The sequence below is a fragment of the Oncorhynchus mykiss genome, chromosome 9, assembly GCF_013265735.2.
Source record: "Oncorhynchus mykiss isolate Arlee chromosome 9, USDA_OmykA_1.1, whole genome shotgun sequence".
Lineage (NCBI taxonomy): Eukaryota > Metazoa > Chordata > Actinopteri > Salmoniformes > Salmonidae > Oncorhynchus > Oncorhynchus mykiss.
This window is the reverse complement of record NC_048573.1, coordinates 31,771,733-31,790,683: the sequence shown is the minus strand read 5'-3', so window position 1 is coordinate 31,790,683 and position 18,951 is coordinate 31,771,733. Positions and strand designations below refer to the sequence as shown.

The 18,951-nt window shown below is 41.3% G+C and overlaps 1 protein-coding gene across 1 annotated transcript; it reads left to right on the top strand.

The window, feature by feature from the left end:
• Positions 1-10,471: 10,471 nt before the first annotated feature.
• Positions 10,472-17,717, top strand: LOC110531916 (zinc finger protein 664). The gene is made up of 2 exons (XM_021615393.2): positions 10,472-11,140; positions 15,264-17,717. Exons 1-2 carry the CDS (start codon positions 10,738-10,740, stop codon positions 16,055-16,057), a joined length of 1,197 nt encoding a protein of 398 aa, XP_021471068.2. The 5' UTR covers positions 10,472-10,737; the 3' UTR covers positions 16,058-17,717.
• The last annotated feature ends 1,234 nt before the right edge of the window (positions 17,718-18,951 follow it).

Sequence of the window (18,951 nt, the reverse complement as noted above, 5' to 3'; positions counted from 1 at the left end):
AGGACCTGAGCCCTAGGACCATGCGCCAGGACTACCTGGCATGATGACTCCTTGCTGTCCCCAGTCCACCTGGCCTTGCTGCTGTTCCAGCTTCAACTGTTCTGCCTGCGGCTATGGAACCCTAAACTGTTCATTTTTACTCTTGAGGTGCTGTCCTGTTGCACCCTCTACAACCACTGATCTCCACCCAGCACAGCCACCCAGCACAGCACAGCCAGACTGGCCACCCCTCATAGCCTGGTTCCTCTCTAGGTTTCTTCATGGGTTTTTGCCTTTCTAGGGAGTTTTTCCTTGCCACCAGGCTTCTACACCTGCATTGCTTGCTGTTTGGGGTTTTAGGCTGGGGCTATATAAATAGATTTGATTCGATAGAGGACTGAGGGTCTTCCAAATATTGAAAGTGTGTAAATAGTTACCCTGTTATGGCTGCGATCCCTGTACAGGGATCAACATCAGGGGAAATTTCAGAGTCACAACTAAAAATACGTCGTAACATTAAACATTCTTGAAAATGCAAGTGTCTTACACCCTTCAAAAGATTGGAATCTTGGTAATCAAACTACGTTTTCCAATTTAAAATAGCCATTACAGAGAACAAATACCATGCTTTTGTTTGAGAAGAGCAATCAACAACAGAAACATTTTCCGCCATGACAGTTTTTACACATTCACATCTGAAGGTAAAATTATGACTTACATTCTGACATCTTTCTCTTATTTCTCTTCCTGAGGGTCCCAGTGATCAAATGAAGTGCCGTTTTCTTTGATAAAATCCATTTGTATGGCTTAAATCGAAACATTTGTAACCTGTTTGTGCCATGAATTCAATCTCTATCAATTTTTTACGGAGCATTCGACATAATTACACACGGTAAACCATAATTTATCTAGTCATGGTTGGTTTCAGTGCATTCCTCTGGATGTTTGCAACACAGCCAAACTTCATTGTTTTTTTTGCGGGGAGTATTGACCGATGTGAACTGATTTGAAGACAATGAGCAATGACTACCTGGTGCACAAATCATTTTAGCGAAGCTTCGTTGATGGACTGTATTTCGGCCCAATGGCCACTGATCTTCTTGAAATCTAACTGGGTAGATAGCCAATGAGCTGAGGTAAACGCCAGTATGTAATGGTTTTGGGTTGGAGCATCATTCCTTGTTTGATATCGCATTCTCGCCTTGACGATCAGAGGAGTTGCTGTGAGGCTTGTTACGCGCAGCTGTATTTTGGAAAGTTGCATTTTCAACAATTTCATTGAAGATATCATGGCGAATAAATCAGGAAGAGCGAAGTCAAAGTCTAAAGTGAAAGTGAAAAAGTGAAAGTGAGACAGATTTCTTGTTTGAGGAATCTTTGAGTGTTATGATTCAAACAGGAACTGAGGAGCTGTTTCTGTTAAGGACAGGACGTACTTCTGGACGGGTAAGTGCTAATGCCGTTTTATGAAATATAAATATATATATATACAGTGGGGCAAAAAAGTATTTAGTTAGCCACCAATTGTGCAAGTTCTCCTACTTAAACCTGTAATTTTCATCATAGGTACACTTCAACTATGACAGACAAAATGAGAAAAAAAATCCAGAAAATCACATTGTAGGATTTTTTATTAATTTATTGCTGGAGTATTGAAAACATGGGTGGCAATAATTCAGACCCCTACCTTTTGAGAATTACATGTTAAACTATATCTCTTTCTCTGCACAATTGTATCAGTATAAAATAATGTAATTTTCCTTTTTTTGTGTAACAATACATCATATAGATGTATATACTGAACAGACTAGGTCTATACTGCTCCTACATGGTGTAACAATACATAATGTAGATGTATATAATGAACAGACTAGGTTCTATACTATTCTACTGTATCTTAGTCTATGCGTTACTCATCTCATATGTACATACTGTATTCTATCCTATTCTACTGTATCTTAGTCTATGCATTACTCATCTCATATGTATATACTGTATTCTATTCTACTGTATCTTAGTCTATGCCGCTCTGACATTGCTCTGCCAAATATTTATATATTCTTAATTCCATTCCTTTCGATTGTGTGTATTGTTAGATGTTACTTGTTAGATATTACTGGACTGTTGGAGCTAGAAACACAAGCATTTTGCTACACCCGCAATAACATCAGTGTATGTGACAAATAAAATGTAATTTCATGAATATAGGTCTGGTGTTGGAGATCATTCCACACTCTGTGTTCTACTACCCAGGTCTGGTGTTGGAGATCATTCCACACTCTGTGTTCTACTACCCAGGTCTGGTGTTGGAGATCATTCTACAATCTGTGTATCTCCTGCATGTATTTTCTGATGTTTAATCAGACCACTTGAATGAGAGTATCTCTTGTCACATTGATCACAGCTATAAGGCTTCTCTCCTGTGTGGCTAAGTTCAAGTTGAGTACTGAGGTACCGTAACCTCTTAGCTGAAAGTCGAAGGCCGGAGTGTAGTAAAACAGTTTTTTTGGGGGGGGTAACGATTCTCAGCCATTTTTGCTTTTCTTTTCAGTTTTTCCTTTTTTGGAAGAGAGCGGGAGAGGAGATTGCCCAAATTTCTTCAAATAGGTCGGTCCCTGGGATCGGGCTGGCGAATATGGTTCGCTTTGCGTGGAAGGACAAGGAGATGGAGCCATTCGGACGTGAAACTTTTGGAAGGACTATCTTAATGTGGATCCTTAAACTGACATGGAAGGTTACCCGTTGGTGGGAACTTATGATGTGGCTTTACACACAGAAGAAAAACACGACGAGATCCTGAAAAAGGTGAGAGAAGTGGGAGGTGAGAGGCAGATGTGTCGCTACGAGGTAACCAGTATGGCAAAAAACAACAAAAACTATTTCAGCATTGTAACTGTGAACATTTATAACCTGTATGTCAAGGACGAGGAGGTGAGGGCCTTTCTGGGGAGATACATGGATGACATCTCCTCAGCAAGGCACCTCAAGGACTCCCTGGGTTTTTGGAACGGGAGGAGAGACTTCCAGGCCCTCCTCAGGGAGGACCCAAAGGGACTGGGCAGCTATCTTCATTCTCCAGCTATGTTCTCCCTGGGGGCTGACAGGGGGACATTGTTTTATGCACGTCAGCCCCCGTTTTTGCAGACGTTGTATGGCCTATGGCCACATCCTAGCCCCGTGCAGCACAAGAAAGTGCAGATATTGTGGATCTGGGGAGCACGAGGCGAAGGACTGTGACGAGCTCAAGGCGTGCCACAGGTGGGGCTCGTCAGCACAACTGTGGCAGGAATGCCCGGCTCGTCAGAGGTCATGTGTGTCTGCGGCTGGGAGGGGGCAGGAGAGGGGATGCGGGAAGAAGAGGAAGGGGAGGAGGTCCAGACCAAGAATCGAGCACAGGCCCAGAGGGGATGGCCTCACGGAAGGAGGAGGAGCAAAGAGCGGCAGCAGGAGGAGAGTGGGACAGAGAAGGCACGGGAGCAGCAGAACTGGGAGGAGAGGAGGGAAAAGAGGCGGAAGGAAGCAAGGGAGTGGAGGAGCCAGAGAGAGCAGCAATGGAGGGAGAGGTGGTGGAGAAGGAGTCGGTGGCAGGACCAGTGGAGGAGGGGAAGAGGGAGTGGGGGGACAGCAGAATGTTGAGCGTCCTCGTGGAAGAGATGGGGGAATGGTGGAGGAGCTTGCGGGGTGGGGGGGTGGTGTCTCCCTGTTACCGCCATCGCCAAAGAAGAGAGGGAAGAGGAAGGGGAAAGTGGAGGAGTTTGGTGGTCAACCCAGGATGCAGGGCATTCAGGAGCCAAACACCATTCCTGCATCCTGGGTTGGTGAGATGGGGAGACGTTGGGAGGAGAGACGGCGTCCCTACCGGTGGAGATGGAGCAAGGGAGCATCGGGTGAGACTCCTGATTTTTTGGGGTGGGGGGGTTTAGTTGCATGATAGTTGCTTTTGATTTGATTTTATAATGTTTTAATGGAGCCTACTATAACTGTTGTTAGTTTAAATGTAAGCCTTTAAAGGATTTTGTTAAGAGGAGAGCGGTTATTAGTTATTTAGAGGGTGTGGGTTTTGACTTTTGTTTTTTAAAGGGGGTTCACCTGAGGGATGGAGAGGATGTTAATAGATTTAGGAGGGAGTGGGACAAGGGGGAGTCGGTTTGGGGTATAGGGGGGTGCACTCATCAGGGGTAGGGATTCTGTGTGGGCACAGGGAGGTAAAGGTTGAGAGTTCATTTGTGGTTATGCAGGGGAGGGTTTTGGGGGTGGATGTCACCTTAAGGGATTGCAGATTAGTGGGGGTGTACGGGCCACAGGTGGTGGCAGACAGGAAGGAGATGGTGGACTGTATGGCGCCCCTGTGCGCCACAAAAAGGCAAGTGGTGATAGGGGGGATTTTAATATAGATTTAGGGGTAGGGGGATAGCAGTGGGCTAATGGCTTGCCATGGTCTGGTTGATGGAGGCCTGCACACTACTCCGACAATGGCTGGTTCCACTTGGCGCAACTCCAGGGGGGTTGCGAGGAGGCTTGACTATATTTTTCTGTCTAGGTCCTTGGGTTAGTTGTCTAGGCAGGTGTTGCCTGTTTTCCTTTTGAATCACGACGGGGTGCTCCTGCAGGTGAGGTCACCAGTCTGCCTCTTTGGATAGGTGGTACTGGAAATTAGATCGGGATGTTCTGGATGAGCAAGCTTTCATTGAAGCATTTACTGGTTTGTTTTGGGGGATTGAAGGCCTCCGGTCCATGTGTGAGGGGGTGGGATTTAGTTAAGGTAAGGATTAAAGTCTTTATTATAGGATATTGTAGGAGGAGAAAAAGGGAGGAAAGGAGGAAAGTGGATCATATCCAAAGGTTGCTCGAACTCAAGTACGAGGCAGACAACCTCGGCTGGTCGGTTGACTGGGAGAGATCCACAGCCCTGAAGGCACAACTCAGGGAGCTGCAGGAGCGGAAGGCTCGAGCTTTCCTGGAGCGTGCGCATAGTGGGTTTTTAGAACACAACAAGACTTGTTGCATTAAGTTGACGCAGTATGCAGATGACATCTCCTTGCTCCTTTGCAAGGACTCGTGCCTGACAAGGTCTCTTGCCATTTTTGGGTACTTCACCCGAGCATTGTGGAGCTGTGCTTAACCACGCTAAGTCTTCTGTGAAGTTTTTGTGAAGATGGCGTGGTAGGACGGATGTGCCCGGGGGGTTCTCTCTCTGTAATGGGGCCCTGAGGATTCTCTGAGTCCATTTTGGGACCTCCAGCTCAGCGACGCTGTTACTGGAACATGGGCATCGAAGTGGTATGGAATAAGCTGGCGATGTGGAGGGCCGTTGTCTTTTATACGTCCTGGTCCTCAAGGTGGATGTATTTCTGTCTCTTTTGTATCTGGCATACGTCTAACCGTTGCCTGCTTGTCTGAGGAGGATTCTAGTTAGGTTGGTGTTCCAGTTCATGTGGGGTGGCAGGTACGAGTGTGTCGCCAGGGAACGCATGCTCTGTTCCATGGGGGAGGAAGGAAGGGGCGTACCACATCTCCCCCTCAAGCTGTACACAATTTTTGTTTCCTTTTTGTTAGCTGAGATTGCTCAGCAGGTAGTACACCCGTCTGGTTACTTCCTGCGGATGTTCTACTCATATCAGACGAGAAGCGTAATGGTGTGGTCTAACACGGGTCCTCGGATGGAGTCCTCAGACAGAACAGCTGCCGTGGCACTTTGTTCATGCGCCAAGTGGCTGTGTGCTCACCCTGAGGTTGAAGTTGCCAGAGTAGGTTTAGACCACAGACACCTGTACAAGAAGGTCAGACAGGGAGGGTGTCCGGCGCCTGTCGTGGGTATCCCGGCAGTGGTCTGGGAGGGAGTGCAGGCGCAGGGTCTGGACAACAGGCTCAAGGACCTGAATTGGTTGAGTCGTCTACAAGTGCTTGCCGGTACGTTCCATCATGTACAGGCATAGCTTGGCGGGATCCCCCACCTGTCCAAGGCCATCTTGTGGCGGGGAGGAGACACCTTTTGGGACTGTGCCTTTGCCAGAGTAGTATGGGCACGGCTGTTGTTAGTTGGGTGAAAGGGTATTTTTGTTTTAACTTGGGCTAGGGTAGAGAGAGTTGTAGGGAGAGTGAGGGGGACGGTCAGGGACAGGTTTCTGCTCTGGCTTCTCATAAGCCTCTTTAAACGGGGGCTGTGGGAAGCCAGGCAGGACATGGTAAAGACAGGAAGAGATTGGGGGCTGGAGGGGATAGTAAGGAGGTTGGAAGGAAATTTGAAGGGGAGGATGAAGATGGGAGGAGAGGAGGTGGGGGCAGCATGCTGCCCGGGAGAGGGGGAAGGGAGATTTAGGGCTGGGGTTAATTTAGATGATTTAAGGGGTAGATTTGGGACGGGAGATAGGGGAAGGTAGGGCTTTAGAGATGTAGTTTGAAGGCATGAAGGGGAGGGAAGATGCTCCCTGAGATTTTTGTTATTGGGTTTTTGTTTAGTTTTGTATTTAAAAATGCCTATATTTGAGTTTGTTTGGATAATTTATGGTTTTGTTTTGTATGAATGGCATTGTACATAATAAAAACGTATATATATATATATATATATATATAAATAAATAAATATTCTTCCACTGTCAATATAGTGCATGGTATGTAAGTTTAGTATCACTTTTCAACCAACCCAGTGCATTTGTTGAAAATGAAGAATGTTGAAATCAACAATACGTCAAAGGATTCAACTACTGAAAACTGAAACAAACGATTGGATCAAACAGACCAATCCCACTGGACATTGGGTTTGATTCAGACCCTGCCAGCATGGCCAGAGATGTATCTTATAACCACAGAACCACCACAGACCTTTCATGCCTGACTAAAAACAACTAAGTATTAGATTTACTGCCATGGTCTAGTATGTCACTGCATCAGACACCATTCACAATGCTGGCTGAGGTATGAGTTAAACATGACATATTATTTCCTAACCATTCACAATGCTGGCTGAGGTACGAGTAAAACATTACATATTTTTTCCTAACCATTCACAATGCTGGCTGAGATACGAATAAAACATTACATATTTTTTCCTAACCATTCACAATGCTGGCTGAGGTACGAATAAAACATGACATATTATTTCCTAACCATTCACAATGCTGGCTAAGGTACGAGTAAAACATGACATATTATTTCCTAACCATTCACAATGCTGGCTGAGGTACGAGTAAAACATGAAATATTATTTCCTAATTGTAAAAAAATCCCCACTCCTTTTTCAACTAGTCTCTCACTGTTTAACCAGAATAACATGAGTTGTGCCCTGCAAACTGTTAGACTGTTAGTCCATAATCAAATAGTCTCTCATTGTTTAACCAGAATAACATGAGTTGTGAGAGGTTGTGTAGAGGGATAATTCCAGTCCAGTACATGTGTAAAGGGTGTAGAGGGATAATTCCAGTCCAGTACATGTGTAAAGGGTGTAGAGGGATAATTCCAGTACAGTACATGTGTAAAGGGTGTAGAGGGATAATTCCATTGCAGTACATGTGTAGAGGGATAATTCCAGTACACTACATGTGTAAAGGGTGTAGAGGGATAATTCCAGTACACTACATGTGTAGAGGGATAATTCCAGTACAGTACATGTGTAAAGGGTGTAGAGGGATAATTCCAGTACAGTACATGTGTAAAGGGTGTAGAGGGATAATTCCATTGCAGTACATGTGTAGAGGGATAATTCCAGTACAGTACATGTGTAAAGGGTGTAGAGGGATAATTCCAGTGCAGTACATGTGTAGAGGGATAATTCAAGTGCAGTACATGTGTAAAGGGTGTCGACACACAAACACCAAATGTGCTCCTGTTATCCAATAAGGACGTCTGAGAATGAGAATATAGCCTACGTAAAGTCTTAGTTACATTGTTATGTTACAGCCTTATTCTAAAATTGATTAAATAAAACATGTTCCTCATTAATCTACACACAATACCCCATAATGACAAAGTGAAAACAGGTTTTTATAAATTTTTGCAAATGTATTCAAAATAAAAAACAGATACCTTATTTATATAATTATTTAGACTCGAAATTGAGCTCAGGTTTATCATGTTTCTGTTGATCATCCTTGAGATGTTTCTACAACTTGATGGAGTCCACATGTTGTAAATTAAATTGATTGGACATGATTTGGAAATGCACACACCTGTCTTTATAAGGTCCCACAGTTGACAGTGCATGTCAGAGCAAAAACCAAGCCATGAGGTCGAAGTAATTGTCTGTAGAGCTTCGAGACAGGATTGTGTCAAAGCACAGATCTGGGGATGGGTACCAAAACATTTCTGTAGCATTGAAAGTCCCCAAGAACCCAGTGCCACAGTGTTTGGAACCACCAAGACTCTACCTAGAGTGATTGGGGGAGAAGGGCCTTGGTAAGGGTCAGATGACTCTGACACTATGACAGAGCTCCAGATGTCCTCTGTGGAGATGGGAGAACCTTCCAGAAGGACAACCATCTCTGCCGCACTCCACCAATCAGGACTTTATGGTAGAGTGGCCAAACGGAAGCAACTCCTCAGTAAAAGGCACATGACAGCCCACTTGGAGTTTGCTTAGAGTTTGCCAAAAGGCACTTAAAGGACTCTCAGTACATGAGAAACAAGATTATCTGGTCTGATGAAACCAGCATTAAACTCTTTGGCCTGCATGCCAAGCGTCACATCTGGAGGAAACGTGGCACCATCCCTATGTAACAGTTTTGCTTTCCTTCCCTCTCCTCGCCCTTATCTGGGCTCGAAACAGGGATCCTCTGCACACATCAACAACTGACACCCACAAAGCATTGTTACCCATCACGCCACAAAAGCCACGGCCCTTGCAGAGCAAGGGGAACAACTACTTCAAGGTCTTAGAGCAAGCGACGTCACCAATTGAAATGCTATTAGCGCGCACCACCGCTAACTAGCTAGCCATTTCACATCGGTTACACCTACGGTGAAGCATGGTGGTGGCAGCATCATGCTGTGGGGATGTATTTCAGTGTCAGGGACTGGGAGACTGGTCGGGATCGAGGGAAAGATGGACAGAGCAAGGTACAGAGAGATCATTGATGAAAACCTGCTCCAGAGTGCTCAGGACCTCAGACTAGGCTGATGGTTCACCTTCCAACAGGACAACAACCCTAAGCACACAGCCAAGACGAGGCAAAGGTGGCTTCGGGACAAGTCTCTGAATGTCGTTGAGTGGCCCAGCCAGAGTCCAGACTTGAACCTGATCGAACAACTTTGAAGAGACATGAAAATTCTGCCAGAAATGTATAAAAACACTTTTTGCTTTGTCATCATGGGGTATTGTGTGTAGATTGATGAGGGAAAAAATATATTTAATCAATTTTAGAATAAGGCTGTAACATAACAAAATGTGTAAAAAGGAAGGGGTCTGAATACTTTCCAAATGCACTGTATATATAGGGACAGTGACATCACTTCCTGAAACAGGAGGTACAAAAATATAACATAAATATCAACATTCAATATTAACACATTTTAAAAACTCAGACAATCTCAAACTGCGGAAAAACTTTTGGAAGTCTTGAACTGTATCAAAGTCTGTGGCCTGTGATGTTGGGACAAATGATAGTTCCTTATTATACAATTCTACAGCAACACCGCAGTCATGTCTTCAGTGTAAAACTAACATTGACTCAATAGTCCATGCCTTCTGGGAATGTTATGATGTCATAAAGTTAATGGCGGAGTTAGAAAGTTGGCTGTCAGAAGAAGTACAATGTCTGTGCATATTTCAAGACATGGAATATGAGGGTGCAGTGAGATAGCCAATGTTTGGACGAAACCTCTCATTAATACCCCAGAGTTGGATGATACTTTTCTCCTCATCATCTTAAATACTAAAAACTGGAAATCAACCAATCCTCCATTGTTAACGCAATGTAATAGCGTCCCTACTGTTATTTTTCAATGTCTTTTAACTGTTGTTTTTATTTCTTTACATATCTATTGTTCACCTAATACAGATTTTTCACTTAAAAAATTGCACTGTTGGTTAGGGCCTGTAAGTAAGCATTTCACTGTAAGGTCTACTACACCTGTTGTATTCGGCGCACCTGACAAATAAACTTTGATTTTAATAATAGACCTGGAGGTGGAATAATACCCATTTTATGCAGGAATTTAACAACGTAATTACACCGTTAAACTGGCATACAAACTCGGTAGCACAGAGCAGATACTTCATACGACTTGAGTAATATTGCATTATGGGTAGTTCAGAAGTTTCCCAAAATAAATTAATGCATATGTAATGACGCAAAAACATAACTGTTTATACTTATAGGTAAACAGATTGTGACTACAACTAGCTTACTAAGTCTTTAACCACACTGTGTTGTTACACTGGTGAGTAAAAACTAATGCTTCCTACACTTTAGCTGTCTGAAGATAACGTTTACATTTTACTCAAATGCGTTACCCACTCCAGTCAGTAGATGACGATGTGCGACTTTAAGGCAAAGCTGTTAGTGTGACGTATAATCTACTGGACGGAACGCTTCTTTCATCAGCAGCAACAGTTAGTCAGACACCTCGGTAGCTTGCTAGACAAAATAGCCGAATCAATAACGCTCTTTAGACGCTTTAGTGTATATTACCCACTGCATTTTAACCCACTTTTTTCGTCTAGTTAGTTATCCGATGTAATTTCATATTTACGGTGTTGTTGTTATTAGTCAGCTAGCGGGCTGGTTTCGTTAGCATTAGCCTAGCTAGCGAACATCTCCGACCATGAGTTCACTAAGCTACTCTCCTGATAAAGAAGAGGCTGTCTGCTGGACGGAGAAAGAAGCTCTGGTGAAAGAGGAGGAGGAAGAGGAGGCTGTTTCAATACAAAAACAAGTAGATGGTGAGGCTGTTTCCGTGAAAGAAGAAGAGCAAAACGTTAGAGTGAAAGAAGAGGAAGACGTGTTCAGAGTGAAAGAGGAGGAGGATGTTACAGTAAAAGAAGAGAAAGAGGATGATGCAGTTTTTGGAGTGAAAGAGGAGGAGGAGATGACTGTCACATCCAAAGAAGAGGAGGAAACTGGACATCTGGGCCCGGTTTCCCAAACGCATCTTAAAGCATCCAATGGTTCTAACGGTGAACTTAGCCGTAAGATGCTTTTGAGAAACCGTTCCCTGATTAACACTAGTAAGTACTGTCTTAAAAACAGAGGCACAAACTCTGCCGTTTAACTGTTATTTGGTGTTAAAGCAGAAATATGCAATTGCTACATCCATTTTTGGACTTTTAAATTATTTATATATAGCCATTGATTCTTGAAGAATATAACACATGCCTCATGAGCTTAGTTCAACTGTTGTACCCCATCACAACCCCAAATAAGCTTTTTTTACTCCAATGTAAATCAACACTGTATAGCCTCAAAACATGGTTAAAACTATGATGATATCATGGATGGTCAGTCCTTGCATCCATAGGTCTGTTTATGAATTTGAAAGTAGTTACATTTCTCCAACCCCATCATCATCTTATTACCAAAACAGATTGGTTGATTGGTGTGTTTTTTTTTTTTAACAGCAACAAAATGGCTGCCCAGAGACTTGGTTTGATAAACAGCTGAGTTTGGTAAACATCTGAGGGATGGGGCTGGAGAAATGTAACCCTCTCAAATTCAAAGAGAAAGCTATTGTAGCAACCATAACCCAACACCTAGCGACCTCGTCAAGAAGTTCAGACATCTTGGTGTAAAAGTTATAAGGTGTTGGCTTGACAGTCAGTGGACCCAGGTTTGAGTTCAGCTCAGGGCTACCCCCTGAATTCACTACACTATGAATACAAGGGCTGGTTATCCATGAGATCATAATGATAGTTTAACCAGGTTTCTAGGCTATATAGTATATTCTAGAATTCATCCATGAGGTCATAATGATAGTTTAACCAGGTTTCTAGGCTATATAGTATATTCTAGAATTCATCCATAATGTCATAATTATAGTTTAACCAGGTTTCTAGGCTATATAGTATATTCTAGAATTCATCCATAATGTCATAATTATAGTTTAACCAGGTTTCTAGGCTATATAGTATATTCTAGAATTAATCTATGATGTCATAATGATAGTTTAACCAGGTTTCTAGGATATATAGTATATTTTAGAATTCATCCATGAGGTCATAATGATAGTTTAACCAGGTTTCTAGGATATATAGTATATTCGAGAATTCATCCATGATGTCATAATGATAGTTTAACCAGGTTTCTAGGATATGCAGTATATTCTAGAATTCACCCGTGATGTCATAATGACACTTTAACCAGGTTTCTAGGCTATATAGTATATTCTAGAATTGCCAGTGATTTCCTGTGGAGGTCAAATTGTTAGAGCTGTTGGTAAGTCATTGTATAATATTCAGCCAATTTATTTTCATGCCATTACATTAAAGGCTAAACATACCGAGATTTAATTACATTCATGAATTGTTTTGAAACCTTTGTTTTAAACTCTTCTCAAACATACATTAAAATACAACACCTGTTTGGCCCCTCCCCTTCCTGGGTTGGTGAACAGCGGTATTAAATTGAATGAATGAATCTGAGCCTCACACTCATCACCTGTGGAAGGCGAGGCTTCCACCGAGGTGTGGATTTAACCTCTAGCGTCGAGCAATCGCGTATCCGGGAGCGTAATCATAGCCTCAAGCTCATTACCATAACGCAACGTTTCCTATTCATGAAAATCGCAAATGAAATAAATATATTGAAACACAAGCTTAGCCTTTTGTTAACAACACTGTCATCTCAGATTTTCAAAATATGCTTTAACCAAAGCTACACAAGCATATGTGTAAGAGTATTGATAGCCTAGCATAGCATTAAGCCTAGCATTCAGCAGGCAACATTTTCACAAAAACAAGAAAAGCATTCAAATAAAATAATTTACCTTTGAAGAACTTCGGATGTTTTCAATGACGAGACTCTCAGTTAGATAGCAAATGTTCATTTTTTCCAAAAAGATTATTTGTGTAAGAGAATAAGCTCCGTTTTGTTCATCACGTTTGGCTAAGAAAAAAAAACGAAAATGCAGTCAACACAACGGCAAACTTTTTTCCAAATTAGCTTCATAATATCGATAGAAACATGGCAAACGTTGTTTAGAATCAATCCTCAAGGTGTTTTTCACAATTCTATTCGATGAAAAATCATTCCTGACAGTTGGTTTCTCATCAAAGGCAAACGGAAAAATACTGCAGCTGGAGATTACGCAATAATTGCGACGGAGGACACCAAGCGACCACCTGGTAGATGTAGTCTCTTATGGTCAATCTTCCAATGATATGCCTACAAATACGTCACAATGCTGCAGACACCTTGGGGAAACCGTGGAAAACGTAAGCTGACTGCTAGCTCCTCCACAGCCATATAAGGAGTCATTGGCATGCAGGGCTTTCAAAAAATGGGGCACTTCCTGGTTGGATTTGTATCTGGGTTTTGCCTGTAACATCAGTTCTGTGGCACTCACAGACAATATCTTTGCAGTTTTGGAAATGTCAGAGTGTTTTCTTTCCAAAGCTGTCAATTATATGCATAGTCAAGCATCTTTTCGTGACAAAATATCTTGTTTAAAACGGGAACGTTTTTCATCCAAAAATTTAAAGAGCGCCCCCTATATCGAAGAAGTTAATGTTACGTTGTACCTAGTTTCCTTCCTTCAGGGAACAGTAGTTATAGTCATAATGTTAAGCTTGTCATATGATGAACTTCAACTTAAATACGGGATCTAGCTGTCGGACAGTTTTTTTGTATTCAGATCTCTGAAATGCACTCTAACTACATCACATTTAGTGTCTCCTTATGTTACACTGGGAAAACAGTTTTCATGGGCACAGCAATTATAAATAATTTCAGAGTTTCCTAAATCCAATGGTTCTAACCGAGAGTCACCTTAACTTTATAGAAACACCCAAATGGATACTGTCATTAACGCGGTTCTTCAATAATTACACATCATTCTTAATACTGTAGCTTTTAAGTTACAGTCACGTGTTCAACTATCCTGAGCTGATCCAGGAAATAATTTTCTGAATTCCAGTCAAATGACAAACATCACGACATGCAACAACAACCAAAGTGCTTCTTCATTCATTCATCTGGTAAAGACAGTTATGCCGTGCTCCACGTTGGATTCAACATCCCTAACAAATTGATGTTTATAATGTTATTGTCTGCTTGATTTACTGTAGGGTCTCGTTAGTCTGTTTGCACACAGAGATACTTTGCTCATAATGTGTAGAGAACTGTTCCTTGATGGATAGTCTATTGTACAACACACAGAGCTATTTTCTTATTCAGGACATTTAGAATGACAACATATTACAGAGTAGCCTAGTGGGATTATTGACAAAATTAACTGGTGATCAGGTTATGAAATGTCATGACAAAATATTTAATTATTATAGTCCTAGGTCTATGTTGTTGTTAGGTGAAGCCATGGGTCCTACAGTAGGTCTATGTTATTGTTAGGTGAAGTTATGGGTCCTACAGTAGGTCTATGTTATTGTTAGGTGAAGTTATGGGCCAATTTGGCAAGCACTTAGTGTACAAACCTTCATTGTCAGGCTGATGGAACAGCTAGCCAAAGAGCATTTTACTGGTTGAAGTGTAATAACACAAACATATTACGCAGGATAATCCAAAAGTAATGTGAAATGCACTCATAAGCAACCTGGAAATGGATGCTATTTTTTCTGTCAGCCTATGAGAACTCCCCTGAGTTTTCTCCCATGGTGGTGAATTAGTGAATAGACACCAGAGCTTAATGTGAGTTTTCTTGAGTAGCACACCTGATCTTGCGCTGTAATATTCAGAATACATTGTGAAAAACTATAATCTTTGCTCACCATTTTTGCTCCAGGCAGATATACTACATCCATAACTAGTGGTTTCCTCATTAGCAGGGAGGAGTTTCTGCAACCAAATTGCGTGTGCTTTGCCCTCATGCCGCAATTTTAGCAAACACAGAAAGGGGCCTATATTGGAGACCAGAAGTCATCTGGCACAGTGCTTGGGTTTTCAACAACTTGAATAACTTATTTCTAGCCTACAATCATCGATGTTACTACTAATGTGAAAACAAGACAAAATGACTATTCTTGGTCACTTGACTGTCTTAATTGTCAAATAATTTAACAGATGTCAATTGTTGTACAACTTCATGGGTAGGCTCTGAGCATCACCTTTTAACTCAAATAAACAGTGGATTTCTGCTGTTGTGGGCCTTTAACCATCTGTCTGACTTTGTTGTTTACACAGGAGAGAGAAGTGATTATTGTGGATCCTCTGGGGAGCCTCAACAACCTCATAATGCTGACGAGGCAGAGAAAAGTATCTTCAGATCAGAACACATCAAGAAACACCAGCAGAGACCCACAGTGAAGAAATCTCACCACTGCTCTGACTGTGGCAAGAGTTACTTAAGATCAAATTCACTGAAAGTACACCTGAGAATACACACTAGAGAGAAACTTCACTGCTGCTCTGACTGCGGGAAGAGATTCACCTCTTCAGTAGACCTTAAAATACATCAGAGAATTCACACTGGAGAGAAACCTTATGGCTGTGATCAATGTGGGAAAAGTTTTACTCAGCCAAGCAACCTGAAATCACACCAAAGAATACACACAGGAGAGAAACCATTTAGCTGTAATCAATGTGGTAAGAGTTTTATTCAGTCAAGCAGCCTGATAGTGCACCAGAGAACACACACAGGAGAGAAATGTTATAGCTGTAATCATTGTGGGAAGAGTTTCACTCAGTCAAGCAGCCTGATAGTGCACCAGAGAACACACACAGGAGAGAAGCCATATGACTGTCCTCAATGTGGGAAAAGTTTTGTTACATCTGGCAGTCTGAAGACACACCAGAGAACACACACGGGAGAGAAACCTTATAGCTGTAATCAATGTGGGAAGAGTTTTACTCAGCCAAACAGCCTGATAGTACATTTGAGAACACACACAGGAAAGAAATCTCATAGCTGTGATCAATGTGACAAGAGATTCTCTGATAAAAGATTTCTGATCAAACATCAGAAAATACATGCATGAAGAAGTTGTTTCATGATATCAATGAAATAATGTCACAATGTGGAATGTTTTTTAAATTGTAGAAGGAGTATTTTAATGAATGTCACAATATAGAACCCTAAGTGTTTGCCCCCTGCTTATTTGATTTTAGCATGATATGAATATTAGCCTCAGGGGAAAAATCCAGGCTCTGAATTGAGAGTACTATTTATGAGATTTAACAAAACGTGTTGTGTAACCCCATGTTTGCCACCCTCTTGAATCAAAATGTTAAACTTCAAAATGTAGCTGACTGTCTTCTTCAGGCTGTCCTCTAACCAGTGAGGTAAAATATATCTCCCATTTCCATGTGTTTTTTAAATTGTGTTAGTTTCAACAGCACATACAACTGATTTCTCTCCTAATCGATATCGGTGATTTATTGCTACTTGTCAAAACAACAGCGTTTCTGGTGCTTGTGCAGTTTTTATGGTGCTTCTATGATTATTGTGGCAGATGTGTTTATTTTTTTATTTAACCTTTATTTAACCAGGTAGGCTAGTTGAGAACAAGTTCTCATTTGCAACTGCGACCTGGCCAAGATAAAGGAAAGCAGTGTGACACAGACAACAACACAGAGTTACACATGGAGTAAACAATAATCAAGTCAATGGCACAGTAGAAAAAATAAAGTCTATATACAGTGTGTGCCAAAGGCATGAGGAGGTAGGAGCGAATAATTACAATTTAGCAGATTAACACTGGAGTGATAAATGAGCAGATGATGATGTGCAAAAGAAAATGTAAATAGCACATTTTATGTTGAGGTTTTCAATATATTACAAACTGTTTCTGCATTTTGGTTATTGATTTGGACACTTTAAAACTGTGTTTTGACATTGGGCTATCCCATCTCGCAAAATGTAATTGAAAAGACGTTGAAAAGAAGACAAGGCCCGACATTCAATATACGTTCGGTTATAGTTGAAAATATGTATTTCCAGGTCGTTTTTTCAATGACTTGAAAACATATTCATTTCAACTTACTTGCAGCCTATACACATGGACGCAGTATAATAACTTGGTCTATAATCAATGTATTAACAATTTTAGAAGAGTTCTAGATGCAAGTGAGTTTAAAAAACAAGATTGTAGAAAAATATATATTTAGAAATACGTGCTTTTAATTGTTGGAAGCCAGTAGACACCATGTTTATATTGTAGAAAGTGAATCATGTGAAATGGAAGTTATTTTCTGTTGGTGGTGAGCAAACTTGTCCAACAAAAATATAGGATATATTTGTTGTCTTGACAGGAGAGGTGTTACAGGCTTTGGTTTTTCCATTTATGTTTTGAGGTTGGAATGTAGCACATAGAGCTCGTTAGCAAGTATTGCTAGTTAGCACGTATAGCCCGTTGATTGGTGTCACCTCGTTAGTCAGTATGTGTTACACCTGTGCTGGCTTGTCCATCTCGTTATGGTTGAATATTGCATCCAATTGTTAATATTTTAATCAATGGATTTTCCTCAGGATGCTCATTAGTCTTTCAGTTGTTATTCTTCTGTTTTGTATCCTCTTATGTTTGTTGTGTAGTAAATAGTTCTGTTTATTTTCTTTGTTTTTTATACATTTTTTCCTCTGAAGTCGTTTTGTTGCATCCATGTCTGAAATGTGCTGTATAAATAAAGCTTGTTTTGATATTGTAAACATATTGTAAAACAAATTAATCCAATGACTGACCAATCAACAGACTCTTGCTAAACCAATGAACAACTATGTGCAAAAGCAACATTTCTTGGTCCATCTTAGTATGAAAAACAGTATCAATTCAGTATATCTTCCACTATGTCAAAATAGTGCATGGTTTTTAAATTTAGTATCACTTTTCAACCAACTCAATGCATTTGTTGAAATCAACAATTTGTCAAAGGATTCAACTACTGGAAACTGAAACAAACAATTGGATCAAACAGATCAATCCCATTGGACATTGGGTTTGATTCAGACCCTGCCAGCATGGCCAGAAATGTAACTTATAACCACAGAACCACCCCAGACCTTTCATGCATGACTAAAAACACCTACAGTGCCTTGCGAAAATATTCGGCCCCCTTGAACTTTGCGACCTTTTGCCACATTTCAGGCTTCAAACATAAAGATATAAAACTGTATTTTTTTGTGAAGAATCAACAACAAGTGGGACATAATCATGAAGTGGAACAACATTTATTGGATATTTCAAACTTTTTTAACAAATCAAAAACTGAAAAATTGGGCGTGCAAAATTATTCAGCCCCCTTAAGTTAATACTTTGTAGAGCCACCTTTTGCTGCGATTACAGCTGTAAGTCGCTTGGGGTATGTCTCTATCAGTTTTGCACATCGAGAGACTGACATTTTTTCCCATTCCTCCTTGCAAAACAGCTCGAGCTCAGTGAGGTTGGATGGAGAGCATTTGTGAACAGCAGTTTTCAGTTCTTTCCACAGATTCTCGATTGGATTCAGGTCTGGACTTTGACTTGGCCATTCACATATGTTTATTTTTGAACCATTCCATTGTAGATTTTGCTTTATGTTTTGGATCATTGTCTTGTTGGAAGACAAATCTCCGTCCCAGTCTCAGGTCTTTTGCAGACTCCATCAGGTTTTCTTCCAGAATGGTCCTGTATTTGGCTCCATCCATCTTCCCATCAATTTTAACCATCTTCCCTGTCCCTGCTGAAGAAAAGCAGGCCCAAACCATGATGCTGCCACCACCATGTTTGACAGTGGGGATGGTGTGTTCAGCTGTGTTGCTTTTACGCCAAACATAACGTTTTGCATTGTTGCCAAAAAGTTCCATTTTGGTTTCATCTGACCAGAGCACCTTCTTCGACATGTCTGTTGTGTCTCCCAGGTGGCTTTAAACGACACTTTTTATGGATATCTTTAAGAA